This window comes from Colletotrichum fioriniae (genome assembly GCF_027942845.1).
Source record: "Colletotrichum fioriniae strain IMI 355084 chromosome Unknown scaffold_10, whole genome shotgun sequence".
Lineage (NCBI taxonomy): Eukaryota > Fungi > Ascomycota > Sordariomycetes > Glomerellales > Glomerellaceae > Colletotrichum > Colletotrichum fioriniae.
In genome coordinates this window covers 403,804-424,781 of record NW_027076846.1, presented here as the reverse complement: position 1 = coordinate 424,781, position 20,978 = coordinate 403,804, and the positions used below count along the sequence as shown (strand labels likewise).

Here is a 20,978-nt window from a genome sequence, read left to right as displayed (position 1 = left end):
GTCCTTTGCCAGTTTTGGTTTTTCTTTCTTTATGGCGTCGAACAGCCAAGAACGAAGCTTGTTTGGGCTGGGTTGCGGCGGTGGTGGACGGGATCTACTTCCGCTATGCGCACTGAGAGGAAGAAAGATGGGATAAAAGCGACCAAAGCGATGGATGGTAGTAGGATGCGGGGTGTGGGAGGGCAGATGATATCGTCCCTTTTCGTTCTCTCGTTCGCAACAGGCGTGGAAGAGGCGAAGTTGGCTTTAAAGAGAATACCAAGTGTTTTGGAATCTCGGGTTGATCGAAGTCGAGATCGTAGAGTGGAGGGGTATGGGAAATGAACAAACGCAGAGACTTTTTGCGACTGCGATGACTCCTTCTCTTGTGAATTTCCCCTTTTGGTTTTCCCGTTCCTTCGTGTAAGTCGTTTGTTGACCGGGGTAGTAGGTAGGGCGCAGGAAAAGTGTGCTAATGTGGGATGGATGCAGCTGCAGCGTTGCGCTTAACGGCGGGCTTTTCGGGTGAGATGAGATGCAGAGTGCGGAGGAGGCAAAAGCGGCCGGGGTTCTCCAGAAAGATGGCAGGAGTTCTTTTCGGCTTCTCGAACGAAATGTATCGTGAGGTTATCGTCAAGTTGGAGTTGTCAACGAGGGTAGATCAGGAGAAAAGTAGGTCACGGCGGTAGTAGACTCTTGTAATATCAGCCTCTTATTACGCAAGACGTGAAGCAGGACCGTCGCGTTATTATGTCTTGCCAGCTCGTGATGGTCAAGCTTTTCATAGGGTAATTATGTGTCATGAGTTGGAAGGGTACCTGGCGACACATGCTCCGCTCCAGCGTTTTGACACGGCCCAGCCAGCGCGGCATCGCGTACATCAGCTCTTCATCAGACACCCACATGGGAACTGTGACTGACAGAGACACAGTACGTTACTGGAAGTGGACGTGGATCCATCACAGAGGTGTGTGAATCAACCAAGGATGGGAAGAAAGAAAGAAAAAGTGTGAAAAAAAAGAGCCTGGACCATCTCCACCGGATGGGTCCATTGCGCGAAGTACCTGCTCCAGTCTGTTCCAAGCGCAGCTGTACATTGCGCCAACTGACACTTCTCGAACATGACCAACGCCAACCAGTGACTGAGCCCACCAGCTCCCTTCGACTGGCTGAGAAGGACGGATGCTGGCCCGAGCTGGTTTATTGTTGCAACTTTTGCAAGGCATGGCGTTGCCCGCCATGGCATGGGTCGAGTTCCTTGGTGGCCGCCTGACCTTGCGCCTGGCTCCAGCACTCGCAACCACTCTCTTCAGTCCTGAGCCATGACACACGGAGAAATGGTCCTGGCGGGCCCACGTGTAGGTACGTAGGGCATCCGTAACTTGTATTCTATTCCTAGGAAGGTAGGAACCAACATCGAGTTGAGGGCCGTCCACCGCAATAGGCGGCGCTGTTTAGGAGGAGATGCCACCGCCAGATCGCGGTCCTGTAGCGCGGCGGTCAGGTAAACTCGGTACGTATATCTCATCCCAGAGCACCATCGCCGGAACCTGGGAAGAGGGCCACCAAAGAGCCAAGACAACCTGGACAAGAGACAGCTTGTAGGTACTTGCAATTGCGGTACTGTACAGTCTGTACCTGACCGCTACAGGGAACAGCCAGCCTCAGCTTACATTCTCCCTCGCCGCCATCACGATTTGCGAACCCTTGAGGTCGTGCCCGGTAGTCCACAATGGCGCAAGGCCAGGGGCACGGCGTCGTACTGGATGATGCAACGGAGGGGAAGACAACTATTGCTGCGTCCACAAGCAAGACACGTGTAGCAGCAGTAGGAGAAAGAGGAAACAAACGCAATGGAGACAAAGGGGTTCGCAGTTACAGCTAGTTACAGGCTTACAGCACACCAGCTACTATGTGGATGGCATCATGTTGGTGCGACCGTTCGCAACAGAGCCGGTTACGGCCCATGGAGCCGCCTACCATCCAGGTGTTTCCAGCGCATCGCAGTAATAACGCAAGATGGGAGGATGATGCCAGCATCTCCCCGATTGATGCCAGAGAGCAGATCGGGCGGCACCTTAAACTTAGCACTGGCCCGACTAGGTTGTAGCCGCCGCTGGCATAGTCCTGGGAAATGACACCATGGGCCAAGAGCATGAGGAAACCAGCAGAACCAAACCGCATCCTCTTCCCTCAGGTGCAGTCGCACAATGCCATGTGGTACGATTTTCTATCGTTGCCCAGGAATCGCGCTGCGGGGTCCCTCAACCTCTTTTTAGCATACCAAGAACCGGAGCTCTCCACGAGGTGTGGTCGTGCCAGATGACATTGCAGGTGACTTGGTCGATAAGGCCATCACAATGCACCTGTCGGCAGAAGCAAGCTGTAAACCTGATGTTCTCCGGTTCTCTCTGGGGAAGGTTTCCACGGCCCACGGGGCATCTGCACCGGGTGCCCAGCCGGTGACATATCGTGAGATGTAGAAACGGGCCATAACGACGACAGGCAGAAGTGGCCGATGAACGGGCAACGACATGAATGTGCCAAGGAACTCGGCCTACCAGCTCATATTCCCATCGCAATGCAGTTGTATGATGGCATCAGTCATTAGCGCCATCTGCTCGTTTCCAAACCGACACGTATAGTGGCGTTGGGGCGTGGAACACGTATTTAACGCCGGTGTAAGTCGAGTTTAGCAAGTGGCAAGCAGCCCCAAAGTCTGTAGTTCATGCCGAGGCGCAACGGGCGACGAAGAATTTAGTAAACAACGAGGCTCCTCGTCACATCTCGTAAACCAGTCAACGGCATCACCGTCACCCACACATCACCGCCATAGCATCGCAGTTGAAACCTCGTGTTGCACCTCTGCTCCGAGACAAAATCGATCTGAGATCCCTATTCGATCGTACCACCGGATCTGCAGTCCGGACCAAGCCGCAATGGAATAAGGTCGAGAATGTCAATCCGACCGTCCGACCGGCCGATCGGGGTACTCCTCACTCCTTGTCAGCCTCCTCTATTGCTTGCGGTCAGCGCTCTTGAGGCTCTGGACTATTACTTGTAACAAAGGTTTCCTTGACCGACGGAGCGCACCGTCACCGTCTTTCTCTCTGTTCCGATACTCAGCAGTGAGCCGCGCGATTCCCCACCATCACCACCATCAACCATTCTCAAAAGTGCTCTTCCGTCCCCGTAACGGAATGGCATCCCGTAGACTCATTTGACCTATTCCTAAACCGAGAGGAAGGAGTGCGGTCCGGTGCCGAGCGGGAAGAAGTCCATCCATTGCCTGTCCGCAAAGGTTGTCATTTAGCCGCGTTGACCTGCCAAGCAACCCCAACCCATCGCCTTTCTTTCCAATATGGAGCCGCCATCGTGAAGTTTTTTTCAGTCCGCTCGATTGCGTGCGAATGTCATTCCTGGCTGGGAAAACGTGCTTCTAGACTTGGCCTAGGATCGTGAATGGAAACGAACCGCAAGCCACTTTTCCCACTCGAGGGAAACAAAAACGGAGAAAACGGGGACGGGAAGCAGGGGTACAATATCCACTTCCAAGGCCACCGGGCCACTCATGAAGTTTCTCTTACGTATAACCGGAGTCACCTGCCCATCCATTTTCGACGGATTTTTCTTCACTCTGCTTTCACCCAGGCGCAAGATTCTTTTTGACATTTTCAGTATCGTTCGGCAAATTCCAAAAGTATGTCTCCCACAGCAAGGAGTCAAGGATCCCTCTTACAGGCGGCTACAGTATACCCAGGGAGGTTAGTTTCCGTATATGCGCCCATGATCCCGCTTGGACTCTCACTCCTCTGTCCCCTTTCAGACAAGGAAAACGGAGCCCCAAGGGGTTGGAGGACCCCATAGCTTCATGCCGGTGGCCGCTGGCATTCACACTTGATCCCATCGTGATATCTCCAAAAGAGAACGAAGCCGCAGCAAGTAGCCAGCTGAAAAATTCTTTCCAACCCCGTGGGCAGAAAGATTCCATCCATTACCCTCAAGCCACCCCGGCCGGTGCAGGCATTGATATCCACTGATATTCCCACACATGTCACTGCCACAGCTGCAGACCGGATGGAGCTTGAAGCTGGAGAACTTGCTCCATCTCACTCTTCCAGCTTTGCCCATGGAAAAGTCTTGCTGGTGAACATCCGCACGCCCTGGGCAGCAAGAGACCCAGAGGCAGATGACCTAAGCTCGGAGAAACGAGATGGAACACTTCCATCGCGATCCAGAGCGGTCGTCCAGACCCACGACTCTGACCACCATTCCCAACTTGGGCAAAGGACCACAGTTCCTGCAGCCCTGCTACAATTGTGGGTATCGAGTCGTAAATGCACACTTGTAGCCCAGCATAAATTTTCTTGTGGACGGGTACATCGAGCCAGGAGGTCGCCAACATGATGTCAACAACGAACCCACGAATATTGTTCCTGAGTGGCTATGGAGTATTTCCCACTCATTACCATGGTTTTATGTGGTGTCTTCTCCATGAGCGTGTTTCGAGATCGCCCAGCTCCGCTGTTTAATGTTTTCCATGATGCTCATCTCCTTTACTAGTAAATTGTACAGTAATTAACCGCTCATACGCCAACAGGCGTCATCCAACGCCGAGGTGTCATTTAGGGGAAGAATGTTTTCGTTAAGGCTTATCACCCATTCACCGCTAGCCGGCGGTCCTCATCGGTGACCGTCGCCTCCAATGCCCCAAAACCGAGCAAGACATTTCCCACCCCTCCCTAGCTTAGCCCTCGATGGGCCCCTTGCGCTTCAGGGTCCTTCTCGGTGATCCGGGAAGCCATCCCGGACCCCTCCAAACCCCCACCTCATCGCGCCCGCCGACTTCGCTCGAGGAGTCATACTATCGTGCTCTTGGCCGGCATTCTGTCGTGCTTACCGGTCACATCGTGAGATTTCCTCCAATTTCGTTTCACTTTCTGGCCTTTCCTGATTCAAGAAAGATGGCGCAAACTTTCCCGCAACAGCAAACCTTTTGCTTATCCCCCGATACCGGCGCCGCGCCCGCTCACGGCTCCCACAGCGGCAGCGCGGACTGCACTGCGACGGACGCGGCCAGGCCGGTTTGATCTCACGGACCGTTTTAGAAGGCTACCAGAACAGCCAAAGCCACATGCATCCTCAAGGGCAAATAACTCCTCACAGACTCATAGCAGGATCCCTGGAGAGTCATTCGTCCCATGCTTTCTACGAGTAGGGACGGCAACAACCAACGGCAATGGTGAAAGACAGGGCAGCCATGCTTCTAATTCTTGAAACAATGCGACAAGCGCAAGCCTGAACTTGTCAATTGGTGTTCCTAGAAAATCTTAAATGAGCCGACTTGAGCGTCACCCAAGCCCGTTGCCAAACACGCCAACGGGCGCGGCAAGTCAAAATTGTACAGCAAGGTTCATACCCGTGCCTCTTCTCACACGTGAGCCTCGAATATTCTTTCTTCCTGGGCGTGCAACCCTCGAGACAGTGAAGACACCGAGCTTGAGTTCTCGAGCCAAGAGTTCGTTGTGTTGCTCTCAGATCATTTTGTCTTCGCATTCTGTCGATAGTTGCTGGAATGGGGCAATGGGCTTGGACACTCCATCCTAAACTGCCAGGAGAAAACGAGGTCACGGCTAGCCCGCCATTCGTCAACTCTAAGTAATCATCGGACACAATCCCTCGTGTTTGACCCTATTCACGTCCCTGAGCCCTGGGCAGAGGAAACAGAAACAAACGGTCACGAACTCGAGCGGCAAGCTCGAAGCAGAGAAACAATCGATTTGATATCAACATGTTTTACGAGGCTGATAACGCTCGGCCTCTTTCATCTTCCCCGGCATGGCACTCAGGTGCAGCAAGATCCAGGTGAAACCCCGCGCGGACGGGGACCAGCGCTTTCAACCATTCAACCTCGAGATCCTTATCGCAAGCTAGCCATTTCATGTTTTCCCCAGGTTTTCCTTTTGCAACACAACCTTTCCACCCCGCATTCTACTAGATTTGAGGCGGGAGATCGCTAGACGGCCAGCCTCAAGTTCTCAACTACATGCATACCTTTCTTGTCCATATCATCGAGCGTCGCAGCTTTCGTGGCTTTCCATTGGCATTGTGGTGGCTAGCTGTGCCCGCAGATCATCATGACATAGGACTCACGCCCTTCAGATGTCCGTATCTCCGCGGAATGAGACGTCGCGTCACATGAGCACCGTTCACGTGGACCATTTCTTTAGTACGGTCGACTACACCAAATACACTTTAATCCAGAGAAATGAGGGGTAATAAAGAATATCATCGTCATAATCACGCCTTATGCCAAGGGCTGATCGTAGGCATCGTCGACAAGTGTAAGTCGCGAATAGGACGAAACCCCCTCATTGAAAAGGACAAAATCGATTTTGCTTATGTGCCCCCCCCGCGGATCGACTAGGTCCCAGTTCCCAGCCCGGCTCTGAGCACCTACTACCCCGCCGCGGCGTCGCCCGGCGGCTGAAGCTTTCAGTGCCCTGGCGCCCTAGCCAGAACCTCAACCTCTTCATCTAGCTCACTACCATTCCCCCTCGGAGATGTCCTAGATCAAGCCATTCACGAGAAACGCAGCACAACCTCTTTCTTGCCGGAAATGTTGTCATCCCTGGCGCTGACGCCTCATTGTCTTGGCTGTCTTCAAATGAGATTTCCTCCAGCTTCGCGGTCCAACCCCCAGACCCAATACAATCCGGGTCTGGCCCGCCATGGACCCAGTCTCACTCATCCTCAGCGTCGTCCCAATGTTTTCTCCAAAGAGCTTGAGAGCCTCCTCCTCCGCCGCCGCTCCGCACCGTGCTTTTCTCCATCCCGCCCCATCTTCGCTTACCAGCAAAGAAAGCTTTTCTTAAGTCTAGACCATTTCGCATGCCTGCCGCACTCACACCTTCGTCTAGCTCAATGGGCTTTTGGGGAACCTCTTACATAATGGCGTCGGACGGCACAGACAAAGGTGGAAAAGAGCATGCTGGGCAAAAGTGCCAGTGAAACAAAATTTCCCCTGGCCTTTTTCTTTGTGACCGAATATGCTTACCTCACTAATAGCTTAGCCGCGGTGCGAACGAGGGAAGAGCCGCTGCCGCCGCTAACTACATGGAACATAGTGTTCACTAGCCAGCGGAGAGCTAAATGGATCGCAAAGTTGCATCTCCATGGAGAACGGCGAACAGCGAAAGATGGGTATCGGGGGATGCCCAGCCACGACGGGCATCCCTCAGTCTTTGCCTCCCTATGCCGAGGTATTCCTGATGAGGAATGGCAACATGGAAAGATGGAATTGCAGCCTTGACGACTTGAAGGTTCCTTCGAGTCAAGTGTTCTCTACTCCTTGGCCTTGGCTCTCGTTAATTGAAACCAAACAATTGAAGATAGGCTCGTTGTTCGGTGCTTGGACAGCACATGGCTCTCGCAAAAGTGGCAAAACTCTTGGTCATTGAGTCCATAGCGAACGAGGCTCTCGTGCCCCTGTATGTTGAGACGCAGCTTCCAACGAGAAATGGGAATCCGCCGAAAGAAGATAGAAAGAAGAAGAAATAGTGTTCTTGTCGTCCCAATCTTTCCGCAGCAGAAGCCCTACCAGCTTGACTCCCGTCCGTGTGGCATGTTACGGAACCATCTGATCATCAATCCTTACCTAGGGTGAGGTCAGGAACCGTCTTCCGCATGCTTCAGCTTGGACATTTCTGGGCGTTTTGGGCAGAGAAGTTTCTGTTATTTGATATGGAAGTCATATCAGCCAAGACTTTGAACTCTGATAGCATTATTGAGAGGGTGGATTGGCCATGTTGGACGCTACCTTACTGTCCCACGAGCTTTCTGGAATCTTTCGGCCTCTCCCCCGGGAATCGGATGTGGGACCCATAAAAACGGCAAGTTCGGGTGGCGATATTTTTGGCACCGGAGGCGGACCCGGCAGCCGGTAATTGAGAAAAGACCCGCTTCGGATAATTCTTCCGTTACTCGGAGGGTCCATTCATCGGAGGCTATCCCATGAGGCCTCGTGGGTCTTGCCGGAGGAAAACCCCACAACTTCGCCCCCGTCCACCCGGTCATCCTCGGGCCGACGATGCTTTTTCAGTCAGCCGGTTCGATTCTTTTGGGCCCACCGGCAATAGCGACTGCATTCCAGTGCAGCATGCGCTGGTCCCAAGAATGCGGTTCAATGATCCATTGTCGTGCAGATGAATTCCAGTCGCATCGGCCAATTTCGCATCTCCCGGAGCGATAAATCTGTCAAGCAGGTTAAGGTGAACTGGCTACTCGTCGAGCTGACCATCGTCGCTCGTATCCGTTTTTGCGGACTTGGTGATCGCAATTGTTCGGTATCCCGCAAAGCTCCCGAGAACGTCAGGGTCGCTCCACAGATAAAGTGAGTCGGGGGATTTTCGAACGCCAGCGGCACCTCGGCAGTAGGCGAGGGCATTCCGAGGACACGGGGAGAAAACTCAGGCGGGGTGGCGACGGCGCTGTCTCAGGGTTCTATTATTAACAAACTTCCAATGGTTTGTCTTGCTTTTTCCCTGGTCAGTGCGTGGCTCGTAGTGAGTGGGAAGCTCGAGCACCACAAGGCCCATTTAGCGAAATGAAAGGTACGGCGGTTGGCTCTTCCCGTCGGCCTTATCGCCGGGATAACTCGTTACAATTCATGCGGTGGGATGTCTGAAGCATGTCACAAGATGATGTTGTTGACGGTCGCTGAGTCGCTGCCGCTGCCTCGGTGAGGGGGGATGGCAGAGGGAAAGGGAAATTAAAAATGTGCCGTGGTTCCGTAGGCAAGAAACCTGGAGGTGATGATAGTCATGTGGTGTAGAGTAAATGTCAATTGACATCGCTGTCGTCATGAACTCTAATAGAGGGCTATTGACAGTTGATTGTCCGGGTGCTCAGTCATCAATGCTATGCCGAGTTTTCTACGCAGTATGGCGGGACGAACGCCCTTGAGGTTCTATCCGTAGAGTTCGCGCTGCCAAACCCATCAGATTCGAAGGCCGTCGCGCGCGCAACTAGGTATTTTATCCGCCACAATGTCACCCGACCTCGAGAGAAGGGGATGACATGCCAATTTCTCACCGGACACAGCGAACAGGGAGTTTGGAATGTGAAACACGAGACAAGCATTTCCCCGCAAGACCAATTCTTTGGCAGCCACTCTAATCACGAGGCTCCCACTCTGTCGGTTGGCGATGCCCACGATAACCCACGAAAGACTCCGACTGCCCCTCTCGGACCCTTCTTTGGCAATGTCATCAGTATGGTGTTTGGCTTGTGCAGTTCGTAGGGAGGCAAAATCCAGAGTCGAGGAAATTGACTGCGGCAGTATGTTCGCCCGTGTTGGCCGTTCATTGGCCGTATTCGGTTGACTCGGATCGCTGGACCATCCCGCCAACCCTTTAATTGGGGCCCGGGTTCGTGTTTGTTCCTGTTCAAGACCGTTGTACACCGTAAGGGGAGGCCTTTTTGGGGATGGTTTCTCATGAGCCAATCATGACAGCCAATTCCGGCACTCTCGGCCTCATTGAAAACGAAGATGAGTGAGACACAGCCACATTCTCCCCCCAGACTGGAACTCGTGTCTTTCCTCGCGAATGCAGAATATGCAGAAATGCACAGCCGCTAAATCGACTGAAGGAGTGAATGCGTTCCTGATGGGGGATGGTATGGAAGGAATGATTGAAAATAGAGACATTTGAGGCAGGCACGTTGTTGTCGAATGAGGGAGGAAGGAGGGGCGCCTTCTTTCCTTCCACTGTCACTCTCACTCTGTGCCTTCTGTCTGCCCACGGGTTCCTTCCTGTTCCTGCGCCTGCTCCTGTCGTACCTGCGTCGGGCGTGCTTTTCGTACGTGCGGCGGTGCCTGCCTCTTTCCCCCTGGACCCTGAGACCGCCGCCCCCTCCCCTGAATAGGTAGGCAGATTGCCTCACCTTCCTTCCCTCCACTTTCCCCGTGTTTTCAAGGTGTCGGGTCCCTTCCCAAATTCCATCCGTTCCTTCCATTCCTTCCAGGTTGCTTCCCGTCCCTGCCCGCCTCAATCTCGCGCGCTCTTTCCCTTACTCGCCCCCTTCTTGCTTTCCCTCGCCAACAAACACAAACCCTCCGGGTATTCACTCTTTTGTTCCTTCCTTCCTGCATCTCCTCTTGGCACCGACCACTTTTTCGTTGTGTCTCTGTTCGCAAACCGTTTTCGCCCTTCTTCACTCCAGTCACTCCTTGCATAAAAACAAAAAACCGTTGGCAATCAGAGAATGCGATAGCAGGGGCTCCGAATCCAGTTTCACACAAGCGACACAGGGGCGAATCCACTCATTACAGACGAGCCAGCCGCAACCCGCTTGCCGCAACCGAACGATAGGAATTCGAGGACGATCAAGGTGATAGTTGCGACAAGAAGAAGGCGGCTCAAGCCAGAAAATTAAATACGAAAGGGAGGATTCTACCTTACTCGACGCGACACGACGGAATCTACGATATTATCGGAACTCGAGGGAATTCCATCGTCATTACAAACGATAATCCAATCCACAATCGAACCGTTACATCATATCCACAATAATCCGATCCCTCCTCAGTCGCATCATGAGTTCCTCAACAACTGCCGCAAGCCTTCTGGCACCCGTCGCTCGCGCTGTGCACTACCTCGCTGCGCGCGATGATTGCGCGGATGGCGACAACAGCTCCCGCTGCGAAAAGCCCTTCCAGTCCTCCAAGATTATCGGCATCACCATCGGCATTACTGCGTAGGTCTACCCGAACCATTCCGTACTCTGCCATCTGAGTTCTGCTTGCGTTCGCATGTCGCCAAGCTACTCCAGGGCCTACCTCAGCAATCATCGTTCAGCCAAGACTAATATGATCTTTCTTAGTGCTGTGCTCATCTGCGGTACCCTTGGTGTTTTGACTGTGTTGCACATGAGAAGACAAAAGCAGGAGCGCAAGGAGGACGAAATTGACCTCGAGATTGACGGCGACGTCTACGACCACCCAACCATGGGCAAGCCCCCGCGCGCCTGGCAGCCGCATGGCCAAAATAACCAACCTGGTAACGACAACCCCTTCGAAGCCGAGCGTCAGCCTCACCAGCGAGCCGAGAACCCTTTCGAGCCGGAGCGCCGGTAGTTACTCAAGTCGTCCCGTGATAGGGACCTCTTGAGATTCAGATACCGCACTTTAGCTGCACTTTTACACGAATGGAAGAATTCGTCAACGATTATTATGGGTTTCGGGATTTGTCGGATTGGAAACTTTCTTCTGCTCGTTGGGCGAGGGGATTGTACATAAGCCCACCCCCCTCGAGGACCTGATTTTCGTGAATCACATTTGCGAGCATGGCATTGCGTCTTCGAAACTATTCATTTTCTTCGCTGAAAGGGTCGGATACGTCACGAAGTCATGGTTTCCGATATTCTACGTCACTCGGACCCGCAGCCTGGACTTTGGGGAACGCGACAAATGACTGGTAGGATTGGTAGAGCAGAGAGCACAGCCTCGGCACAAATGGTCAAGGTTCAACTCTTCTGCTTGACAACCTTGGGGGATACAGTCGGTTGTGGGGAGGTAAGTTGCATACTGGGCTTGGTGAGGCTCGAGCCCGCCAGCCCATGGGAGGATTCTTGTCTTTCGAGAGATGGTCACCAGGCATCTGTGATGCTGGCTAGCCCAGCATAATACAAACATGTTAAACCACCCTCTCTGGCCATCCTGCGTTGAATAGGAAGCTCATGATCATGGGCACCCATCAGGCACGTACCCATTCTAGAGTTCCGCACTGCATGACGTCGGTCTCAGCAAGCAATACCAGACTCGCCAAGCTTGTGGTTTGCGGGCAAAGGGGAGGGCTCGCTGCACGGGAGCTACCGATGCGAAGTTCGTAGCTTTTGCCTAATTCTCGGCTGAGAGGCTTGTCATTGCTTGTGATCTGCGAATCATCCGAAGTCTCTTTGCCAAACTTTGGCATATGCACGACTGAACTTGGCCGTCTGATGTCGGCTCCGCCCGCCCCTGTGTGATGACAGTCGCGCTGAACTTCCATGTTAGGGCACGCTTGTGCTCGTTCCGAGAGGGGGCCGTTCGCAGAATTTCCGAACTCGCATGCATCGCGAGCTGGTTGGGGTGTTGAAACAAGACATTACTCCATTGTCGTGCGTTTTCGATAATACGGCTTTTCGACGAGTCTCATAGCTAGTTGAAGCATGAAGATGGACTGGCATAACGCTACTGACTCTATGCATTTGGTGATTCGAGCCGGCTACAACCACCTCACTGGCCCATTTGCCGTTACGCATGCTTCAAATGAGAATGTACATTATTGCTATGAGAGACTTTTCTTCTGGGCGTAGGTTAGAGGGAAGATATGTTCTCTTCCGCCTCATGTGTTGCATCGCCAATACTGCCTGCCCATGCCCCATGGAGGGGTCAGCCACCGTTCATCGTCCTTGGAGGGGCAAACCACAGGGCCAATCTTGGCTTCTCGTATTCTTAAGCGGCGGCCGCATGACGGGCCGGAGGCCGGCATGATGTGTATCGCTGCATTCGGGCATGGCCAACGACACTTAAGGCACTCGTCGGACCGGTCTGACGAAGGATGAGCTGCGTCTTTTACAACGAAGGGGGAACGAAGTCGGGGTAGCTGTATCGGGCCGTGGATCCCAGCAACACAATAACCCAACCGAGATGCACACTTGTACCGTTCGTCTTGTCATACAGCTCGACAGACCCATGCCGCGTCCAACGGGAGCCGTTACTATGCGAACCCCGCGCTGTGACGCTTTTCGGGCGGCTCGTCCCGTTGTGATCGACGCGGCCCACCATGATCGTCACTCTTCTTGCCCATCGCAACGAGGCTTGGGCTGGTCCATCGACTGCAAGTCTCACGATCTGGATCTTTGGGCGGTTGAAATTTACACCGAGTTTCTACTATCGCTCATCGATATCTGTTCACATTATCCGGTATGGCATCACTGTGGCATCAAGGTGCATCAGAAAGCTGTGCGTGGGGATGTACACGGCGAAGTACTAAGTACTTACCTTAATGTTGAATGAGCATCTTGAGATTTTGCCAGAGTCTAGAGCGAAGCTGAAGGCGTAGAATGGCATAAAAGCTCTCGTCTTCTCGCTCTCCGACTTCCTTCTTTTTTGTCTCTGACTCAAGCTGCTCGCACGAGGACCAGAATCTTCGTTCCTCTGATACTCCTGCACTATCAGTATCTTTACATCCCTTCACTATTGATTCTCAACTCAACCACCCAACACAATGGCCTCCTACTTCCCCGAGGGCGAATGCTTCTTCGTCCGGTCGTCCCTCAAGTACGGGAGCAGCTGGTCTGCAGACGACGCGGAGCAGTTCTACAGCCACGTCCTCATAGAATACCAGGTATGGCCCTTACTCTTCATTCCCCCAGCTTTTGGTATCTAGTAGCTCATAATCTCCATTCAGTGGAACGGCTGGGTCGGGGCCGGTGACGTCGCACCAACGCACCCGCGGTCGAAGATCCAGGGTGGTTATCCGGATCTCTACGGCACTCGCTTCGTACAATGGGACAGGTTCTTTGTCGGCGAGAGCAAGACCACGGATCCCGGGAGCATGCTCGCGATCACCAGCTACCAAAACAGTCTAAACTGGAACGAGATGCGCGACCGCGACAAGGGCGGACCAAGAAAGTTCATCCTGCGACCCGTGAAGATTCGCAACAAAGATACGCAGTGGCTATGGATCGAGTAAGTATTGTCAGATAACCCGGTCTTGCACCAGATGATCCAAAAGCTGACTGTCATACCCCCTAGTGCTACAATTCCGATCCGGGCAATCTATTTCCCCGTCTGCCAACAAACCGACGAAGCCTACAAGCAGTACTGCACATACGTTGTCATCGACTTCAAGGCCCGTGACACGATCAACTGTTTCAACACCGTAGGAGAGCCACGAACCTACCAGTCCACTCGTGAGGCAGGTCTCGGCCTCGATCGGGGCCTGACGTGGCTCTTCAAGGTCCCAGACCTGGTGACTTACCTGACCATCCCTCACAAGGTCCGCAATCCCGAGTACGGGGTATACAACGCCAAGACCAAGACCGACGCGCTGTTCCTCGTTGCGTACGCGGGTTTGAACTGGAGATCCAACGATAATCGGGCCGAGGAGGGTTTCCGTCGCGAGATCGATCTCGCCAGCGTCATCAGCGCGACTTTTGGTGTTGAAGTCGGCTGGCGTCCGTACAAGTACTCTTCCTTCATCCTGGACCTGGTGACGCATGTGGTCCAGCTCGGTCTTGGGTTCATTCCCGGAGCGGGACCCCTTTTGTCTGTGGCCTTTGGTATTGGGCTACAACTCCTCAACGACCCTGACACGTTCAAGGCGGACAATGTTCTGGACATGAGCGCTGCGATTCTATCGACATTGATCGCCTCGGCTGGCAAATCGAAGAAGTACGTTGCTCCGGGCTTCTTGCCGGGTGCAGTCACGTCCACGAGAATGGCGAGTATGCGGATGGCCCCCATGGCTTTGACGTCGGCCTCGGAGGCTGATGATATGATGGCTGATGAGGTGGAGAACCTCGATGAGGGGGACGCCGATGAGAAGAAGAGGGCTGGGGAGGAGGAAAATGCGCGGCTTACCGCGAGTATTCAGGCTCAGCGGCAGATTCTTGAGTTGAAGCTGGATGAGGCATTCCGGAGAGCGGGTTACTAAGCCTGGTCTGGTCGTCATTGCAGATACCATTCCACAGGGGTATCTTCTAAGCGTATGAACAACACAGTCTAGCAGAGAATCAGGGGAAAGGGTCGAGTAGCTGTCTGATGAGGTTTGATGATTCATGCGGGCTACAGGCTTGTCATATTCTCCAAATAGCCAGTCTCAGAGACAAGAATGTAAGGACAAAAACAACCTCTTCGAGACTATAGATGTTCTAAATATGGACAGAAAGCACGGGTGAAGGGAAAGGAGGCAAGCAGTATGGAGGAATAAAATGTGACCAGGCTAGTCACATGAAAGGCATTTTCAACAATTTTGAAGTCTTAGTCAAAGGGCTTGATATCTCTCGTAAACCCCATAGTATAGAGCTCGCCAGAGGGACCTGCCCAAGCAACAACGGAATCGCCAGCAGCCACTTGGCATCGCCTATCGTCATCGTTCCAGCGAGGGGAATTCAAATTCGAAGAAGGGTTGATGTCCGCCGGCAAAAGTATAAGGTTGACACCGTCCCAGGTGATCCACTTGCCGCTTACATCAATTCCATAGCCCTGCCAACATGGCCTCTGAAGCATGGCAGACGTATTTCCGAGTTCGGCATCATCCGTCGTAGAATCGACTGCTTGGGATGGGCGAATAGACCTTTCGATGGCAATGTCCCCAAAAGAAGTCCGCAATTGAGAATCGTCGGGCGAGAAAGATAGGCTGATGAGACTGCGTCCTACATTTAAGACGTTTGTGCAGTACCCCGAAACTGTCGACCAAATCCGTATTTTTTGAGCCTTGTCCGCTGATGCCAACGGTTCCGAGTTGAATGAGAATGAGATTGTGGTAATGCGAGAGCCGGGATCGCAGAGGGCATGGCGGCGGCATTTGCTTGCTAGCCATAGTGTGAGCTCTTGGCCACGGTCTGGCACCGAGGCTACCCATTTCGAGTCTGGTGATATTGCGAGAAAGCTGAAGTTGTCCGCTTCCTCGGGCATATCGACGTGTTTGCCTGTATCAATGCTCAAATACCTGATGATGTGGGACGCCTCATCTGACCTAGACTCGCCGTCCTCTTCTGGTACATCTAGGCATGGGACCTCGAATGTGTAGGTAACCGATTTCCAATGTTCTGGGCTTCCGAATCATGGATAAGGACCAAATGGCAACTCCGTTGCTGTGAGAAACAATGAGAAACTTGCCATCAGGTGAGAATGCCGCTACCCAATACTTAGGCCGAAGTGAGAGAACGCTGAGTGGGTTGACGGCGAGAATACTGGTGAGATCTAGGGATTGGTAGTGTTCGCCGGTATCGCACGACGAAATGGAAATAGTGTCACTATTGGGGAGACTTTGGTGAGCGATGAGCTTCGAGTCGTGTGAGAGAGCCACAGGTCCACTTGTGACTTGTCCCGCTGGGACTCGAGATTCTCAATGACCGGTGTCGATGTCCAAGGTTCGGATTTGTCCGCCAGCTTCCTTAACGATCAAAAAATTGGTATCTGATACAAAGGCGAGCTGGCTCACCACGGGCCCTTTTGTTACGAACGTGCGAAGGCAGTTACCCGTCGACACTTCCCAAAGATGGACACCTCCACGTACACATGAGGTCGCTACAATCCCAGACTTCGGAGAGAAACTGACAAATGAGCCCCCTCGTGATACAGAGTGTGAGCTATCACCACACGGGGTTTTGTTCACAGGCAAGAGCTTGAGACTTTGCCCCGTGGAGACTGTCCATATTGCAGCGGTAAGATTGTAATACGAAGCCGCAATCTTCTCTGAGTTGTGGGAAACGTCAATTTGAACTACGTCGCACCGATTGGGGGTAGGGAATGAACATAATTCCTCGCCCGTCTCAGCGATGTAGACGTAAATGAAGCCTTGTAATGCCGATGCGATCCGCTTCGAGTCCTTGAAAAGGTGACTGGGACGTATGGGCCAACAGAGTGAGAGGAGGGCGTGCGGATTTTGGTCATGAAGACACCCAAAGCCAGCGACCAAACCGCGATGTCTCCGTTGCGCTCACTCAACGCAACAAGTCTGGAGTCAGGAGAAACCGCAACGGAATCATAATCATCATGCGTATACCCAAGACCTATATTCTGGATAAGAGGCGTCCATTCGGACTTGTGTGTGGTCGTTGGAAAGTGATACAGCTTGGGATACATCTTATGGAAGCGTGTCGGACAGAGCTCGTCGTGGGAGAAAAGACCAACGCTGACCAATACAGTTGCAGAGGATACTCGAGGACGACGGAAATGTATTTGGAAATAGCATCTCTGAGTATTCCAATAGATTGTAAAGCCTGCTTTTCTGTTGCTGCTATAATTGTTAGCAAAGCAGTCAACATAAAAATATTAATTGATTCTTTGCGACTTGTTGCTGCGCATATACTGTCACCCAGCATTCATCTTATGACACAGAAAATTCTCAGGCTAACCTCAACGAGGGGAACTAGGGTGTCTATCATCTGGATAGCACGATTTGTTTCTCCGAGGACACAAAGCGCTTCGATCCAATAGAGGAATCGACTTGGAGGAATTTGTGGACTTGATCGTCATCCTTGAGAAGTTGAGAGGCTGACCTGCTTGTCTCAGGTGATGAAACCAGAAGCGACAAGCATATCGTGTATGCGGCGGGAGCTGTTGCTCTAAGACTTCTCTCGCAATCGTCGACCTTCGATCGGCAGGCTTGAGGCTGCAAATGTTGTAACGCAGAGACTTCGAGAGAAGTTCAAGGCAGGCAAGCGTCATTCTCCAATGTGTATTCTTGAAGTTAATGGAGAAGTCCCCGGCAAGTGGACTCAGTAAAAAGTCGCGGAATGACGAATGAAAAAGTTTGACCTTCAGGTCTTCCTCCCTCGGAAGATCAAGAACTGACCTAAGAGGAACCAAGATACCACTAATTTGTGAAGGCTTGAGAATGAGCAAGGTGGCAATTGAGTTAATCGGCAAACGCTGCTCGAGTAGTATAATTGCGCCAATGACCTCTTTGAATCTTCCAAGCAGAATGATTTGTTCTGATGGGGTTCTTTCGCCTCGGGACTGTCTCAATACTGGCTGATATGTCTCTTGAAGTTTATCGCTGACGCCTCCTTTCTCAACGCTCTGAATAAGCTTCAAGAGCTATTCCTCTGGACTGCCAAACAGTTCGTCTCGGGTGAAGCGGCATGCTATTGCTGCAAATAGAAACAGGGGTATTGCGATGTCGACAAGGGCATTGATCTGCTCCTGTCCAGGCCAGTTTATCTGTAGTTTCTGACTGTTGATGCATCTCGTGTTCCATCAGTTTCTGATCTCTGTCAACTGGTGTCGAAGGTACAGGGAGATGTCTTTAGAGACAATTTCATTTGGTGTGTCATGTAGTCGAACTTCCCAGTACAATCCATTGTTGGAAGAACCAAATGCATCTCGCACTGCCACCTCTGGTCTGCTTGTAATAAGCAGCTTCAAACGGCAGCCGCCGGAACATGCAGCCTTGATCAGTAAACGCAGTAGAACATCAATGTCCTTCTCATTCGAGCACTCATCCAAGGCATCGAGTACCAGAATCAAGTTTCTAGCCTCCCCCGATTTTGACGCTGCCTGTTTGAGTGGGTTGAAGATGAGCTTAGTGAATTGCTCTTCCATACTCTTGGAAGAGATGTTATCCGTTTGCTTGATCGCCTCTACTATGTAGGGGCTCAAGTCGGGCCGGCGCTGCGCTAGCTGACGGGCTAGTGTACCGAAAAGCAACGACGCACTGCCACGATCAACTTCTCCCCTTCTAAAAAAGAATGTGGCGCCAAGTAACTTGGTCTCGTAAAGGTGATGGGCAATTGTCCGGGCTATGATCGACTTTCCAGTTCCAGCCAATCCACTGAGCCAATAAAGTCTCTGGTCAGTAGCATGAATAGCCCAGGTTTTAACGTCGCGAATAATATCAACTCTGGTGCTTGGATGGCATCTCGGCTCATGTTGATTTTGATAGCTGTTGAATTCGGCACCCTGAGCCATTGGCAATTTGTCCAGCATGCCATGATCGATAGTATCTTTGATAGCGATGACATCTTCCTTAACTGAATTGACTGAAGTACATTGATCAGAATTCGGTAATTACACGTAACAACTTGCGGTTTGATTATCTGGGAGCTACTTACAGGAAGACAGTACTTTTGCCATAGACTGCTCATACTCAAGGCTTTGACGCTGAATACAACAGACCAATGACTTGGCGAAAGAAGCGGCTGCCATGGCAGCATAGCCCTGCCATTGCTTGTTTTTATGAGAGTCGGAGTAGTTACATATTCCCCTTATAATTAGACAGGGGAAATGATTCATCAAACCAGCAGCTTCCATCTCAAAGCATAGCACGTTCTTTTCCTTTGCTAGTGCATCCCGCTTCTGAGCATCTTTCATGACCTGGTTTGCTGAGGCTATTAGTCCGTAATGGACGACGGGACCTAAATTTGGGTCTCTCTCTGGGCGATCCACGAAGTCGTCGGCACAATAATCAGCGATTGTCTTGCTTGCGTCATAAACGATATTGCTGCGGAAAAGTTTGTCGGATTCGGGACTGGGCCGACCATATTTCTTTTTCAAGATGTCGTTCTTGAGACGTGTTAGGATGTGGTCTTCGAACCAGTTGCCTTCTTTTTCGAGGTCAGAAATTAGCCCGTTAAGGGCTGTTCTGAGAGCAAGCGGCGGTTGATTCAAGAACCTAGTCATCTCGAATTTTCCACCCTCGATGGATTTGCCAAAGTCGTACTGGAGCACGCCGCCATAACCCTCAGCCGGGGAGCTGACAATGATGTCGCCTAGACGAACGTCGTTTCTGGGACTAGGAGCTCCGCCGCCGATGCCGACCATAAGCCCTACCCTTATGTTTACAAATGTATGGATCATGTCTCGAGCGACCACTGCCGCCGAGCTTTCTCCATATTCGCCATGAGGAAGAACCGCGATCGCGACGTTGTGCTTGCCCATACGCCCGAGCTTATACAAGTTGTTGTCGTTTCTGGACAGCGATCGAGGCTCTTCGTGGACCTCGTCGAGGAAGAGCTGGGCTGCGACAAAATCGGGAACTATGGCGCAGATCCAGCCAATCGTGTATATTGATGGATCAGACATGTTGATTAATGGAGTGGGCCAAGACTACATGCATGTAATCTGGCCATCTGATGATGGCTGCTGACTTCCTGTTTGACGATGTATTGAACGTTGTGATGTGCGATGTGAAGATGCCTGACAAGCCCTAGTAGGCACGAACGGGCTCCCTTAGCTGCGGAAGAATGCTCATGAGCAAACTAGAGAAGGAGTATCTAGATATGATCATGTGCGCGGGGAAGAGGCTGACTGCATATGCTGCTGTCAGCTCAGGGTTTAGAACCTACATATGATGTAGCGCGGCATAGGCTGCAGCTGATGCAGCCTGGCCAACATGATAGCTTGGCACAAGTTGGGTTGCGGCAGTCGACTTGCGAAGAGTCTCTATTGTATGGACTTGATATTCTTGTGTTAAGTGTACCCTTTGAAAGCCAATCCGCGAGCTTTGCCTGAACTTAAGGCTCAGGATGATTGTGAAACATTTTGAGGATTAGTGGGTATCCGTAGGCCTAGGTTAAATAGTATAGCCCAAGCTAGGTACTCACACCATGTGCATCGTCTGCGTTATCGTACATAGCGCCATAGCAACCGTGATGCCGCAACACACTTTTCTAGGCGGGAAATCACTGTTCACAAGGCGAGGCAATCATTAATCACCATGACTTGCCTGTGAGGATGAAGACGCGAGTCAGTCGTCGAAAGACAGAACGGCCGAGTTCCCTTTCGAGAGCCTCGGTCTGCGAGAAACGCGTACGCCGCCAGTAACGTAACCGGGCTCGCAGTGCATGTGGATCAGGACCCGCTTAGCGCAATGGCATCATCGAATGAGAAATCTCACCTTCCCGAATCGAGTTCGCGATAAGACGACAAAATCTCTTCGATTCCCTTCCCCCCCGTCCGCTGATTATCCATCCGAACCCCCTTTCGCGATCTTCTGAGCGAGCCATGGCCCTTTCAGCTTGATCTAGGCTCCAGCGCTGCATTCAACGGTTGTTCAGCATTCTAATGAGGTGAATATATGGATATCAATCGCGTTGTTTGATCCCTCAGCATCGAAACCTTACATCTCGTGTGTGTTACCTTATAGGTTCAGACGATTACCTAAGGTAATCTCACCGAGTCTCGCGAGGAAGGAAAAAGAGGAGGGCAAACGGGGCCTTTTATCAATCGCGGTTCTTTCTTATCGCTCGCGGTCAGCTTTATTTCCCTCACCTTTCTTCCCACC

General features: G+C 52.1%; 2 protein-coding genes across 2 annotated transcripts; both read left to right on the top strand.

Moving 5' to 3' along the window:
* Window positions 1–10,576: 10,576 nt before the first annotated feature.
* On the top strand, window positions 10,577–11,116 carry N0V96_008166 (uncharacterized protein; the record flags this gene model as incomplete). Its single annotated transcript, XM_053193777.2, has 2 exons — window positions 10,577–10,737; window positions 10,864–11,116. The coding sequence occupies 2 exons, from the start codon at window positions 10,577–10,579 to the stop codon at window positions 11,114–11,116; spliced, it is 414 nt and encodes a 137-aa protein (XP_053048722.2).
* Window positions 11,117–13,250: 2,134 nt separating this feature from the next.
* On the top strand, window positions 13,251–14,681 carry N0V96_008165 (uncharacterized protein; the record flags this gene model as incomplete). The annotated part of the gene is made up of 3 exons (XM_053193778.2): window positions 13,251–13,370; window positions 13,434–13,714; window positions 13,781–14,681. The coding sequence occupies 3 exons, from the start codon at window positions 13,251–13,253 to the stop codon at window positions 14,679–14,681; spliced, it is 1,302 nt and encodes a 433-aa protein (XP_053048723.2).
* Window positions 14,682–20,978: the final 6,297 nt, after the last annotated feature.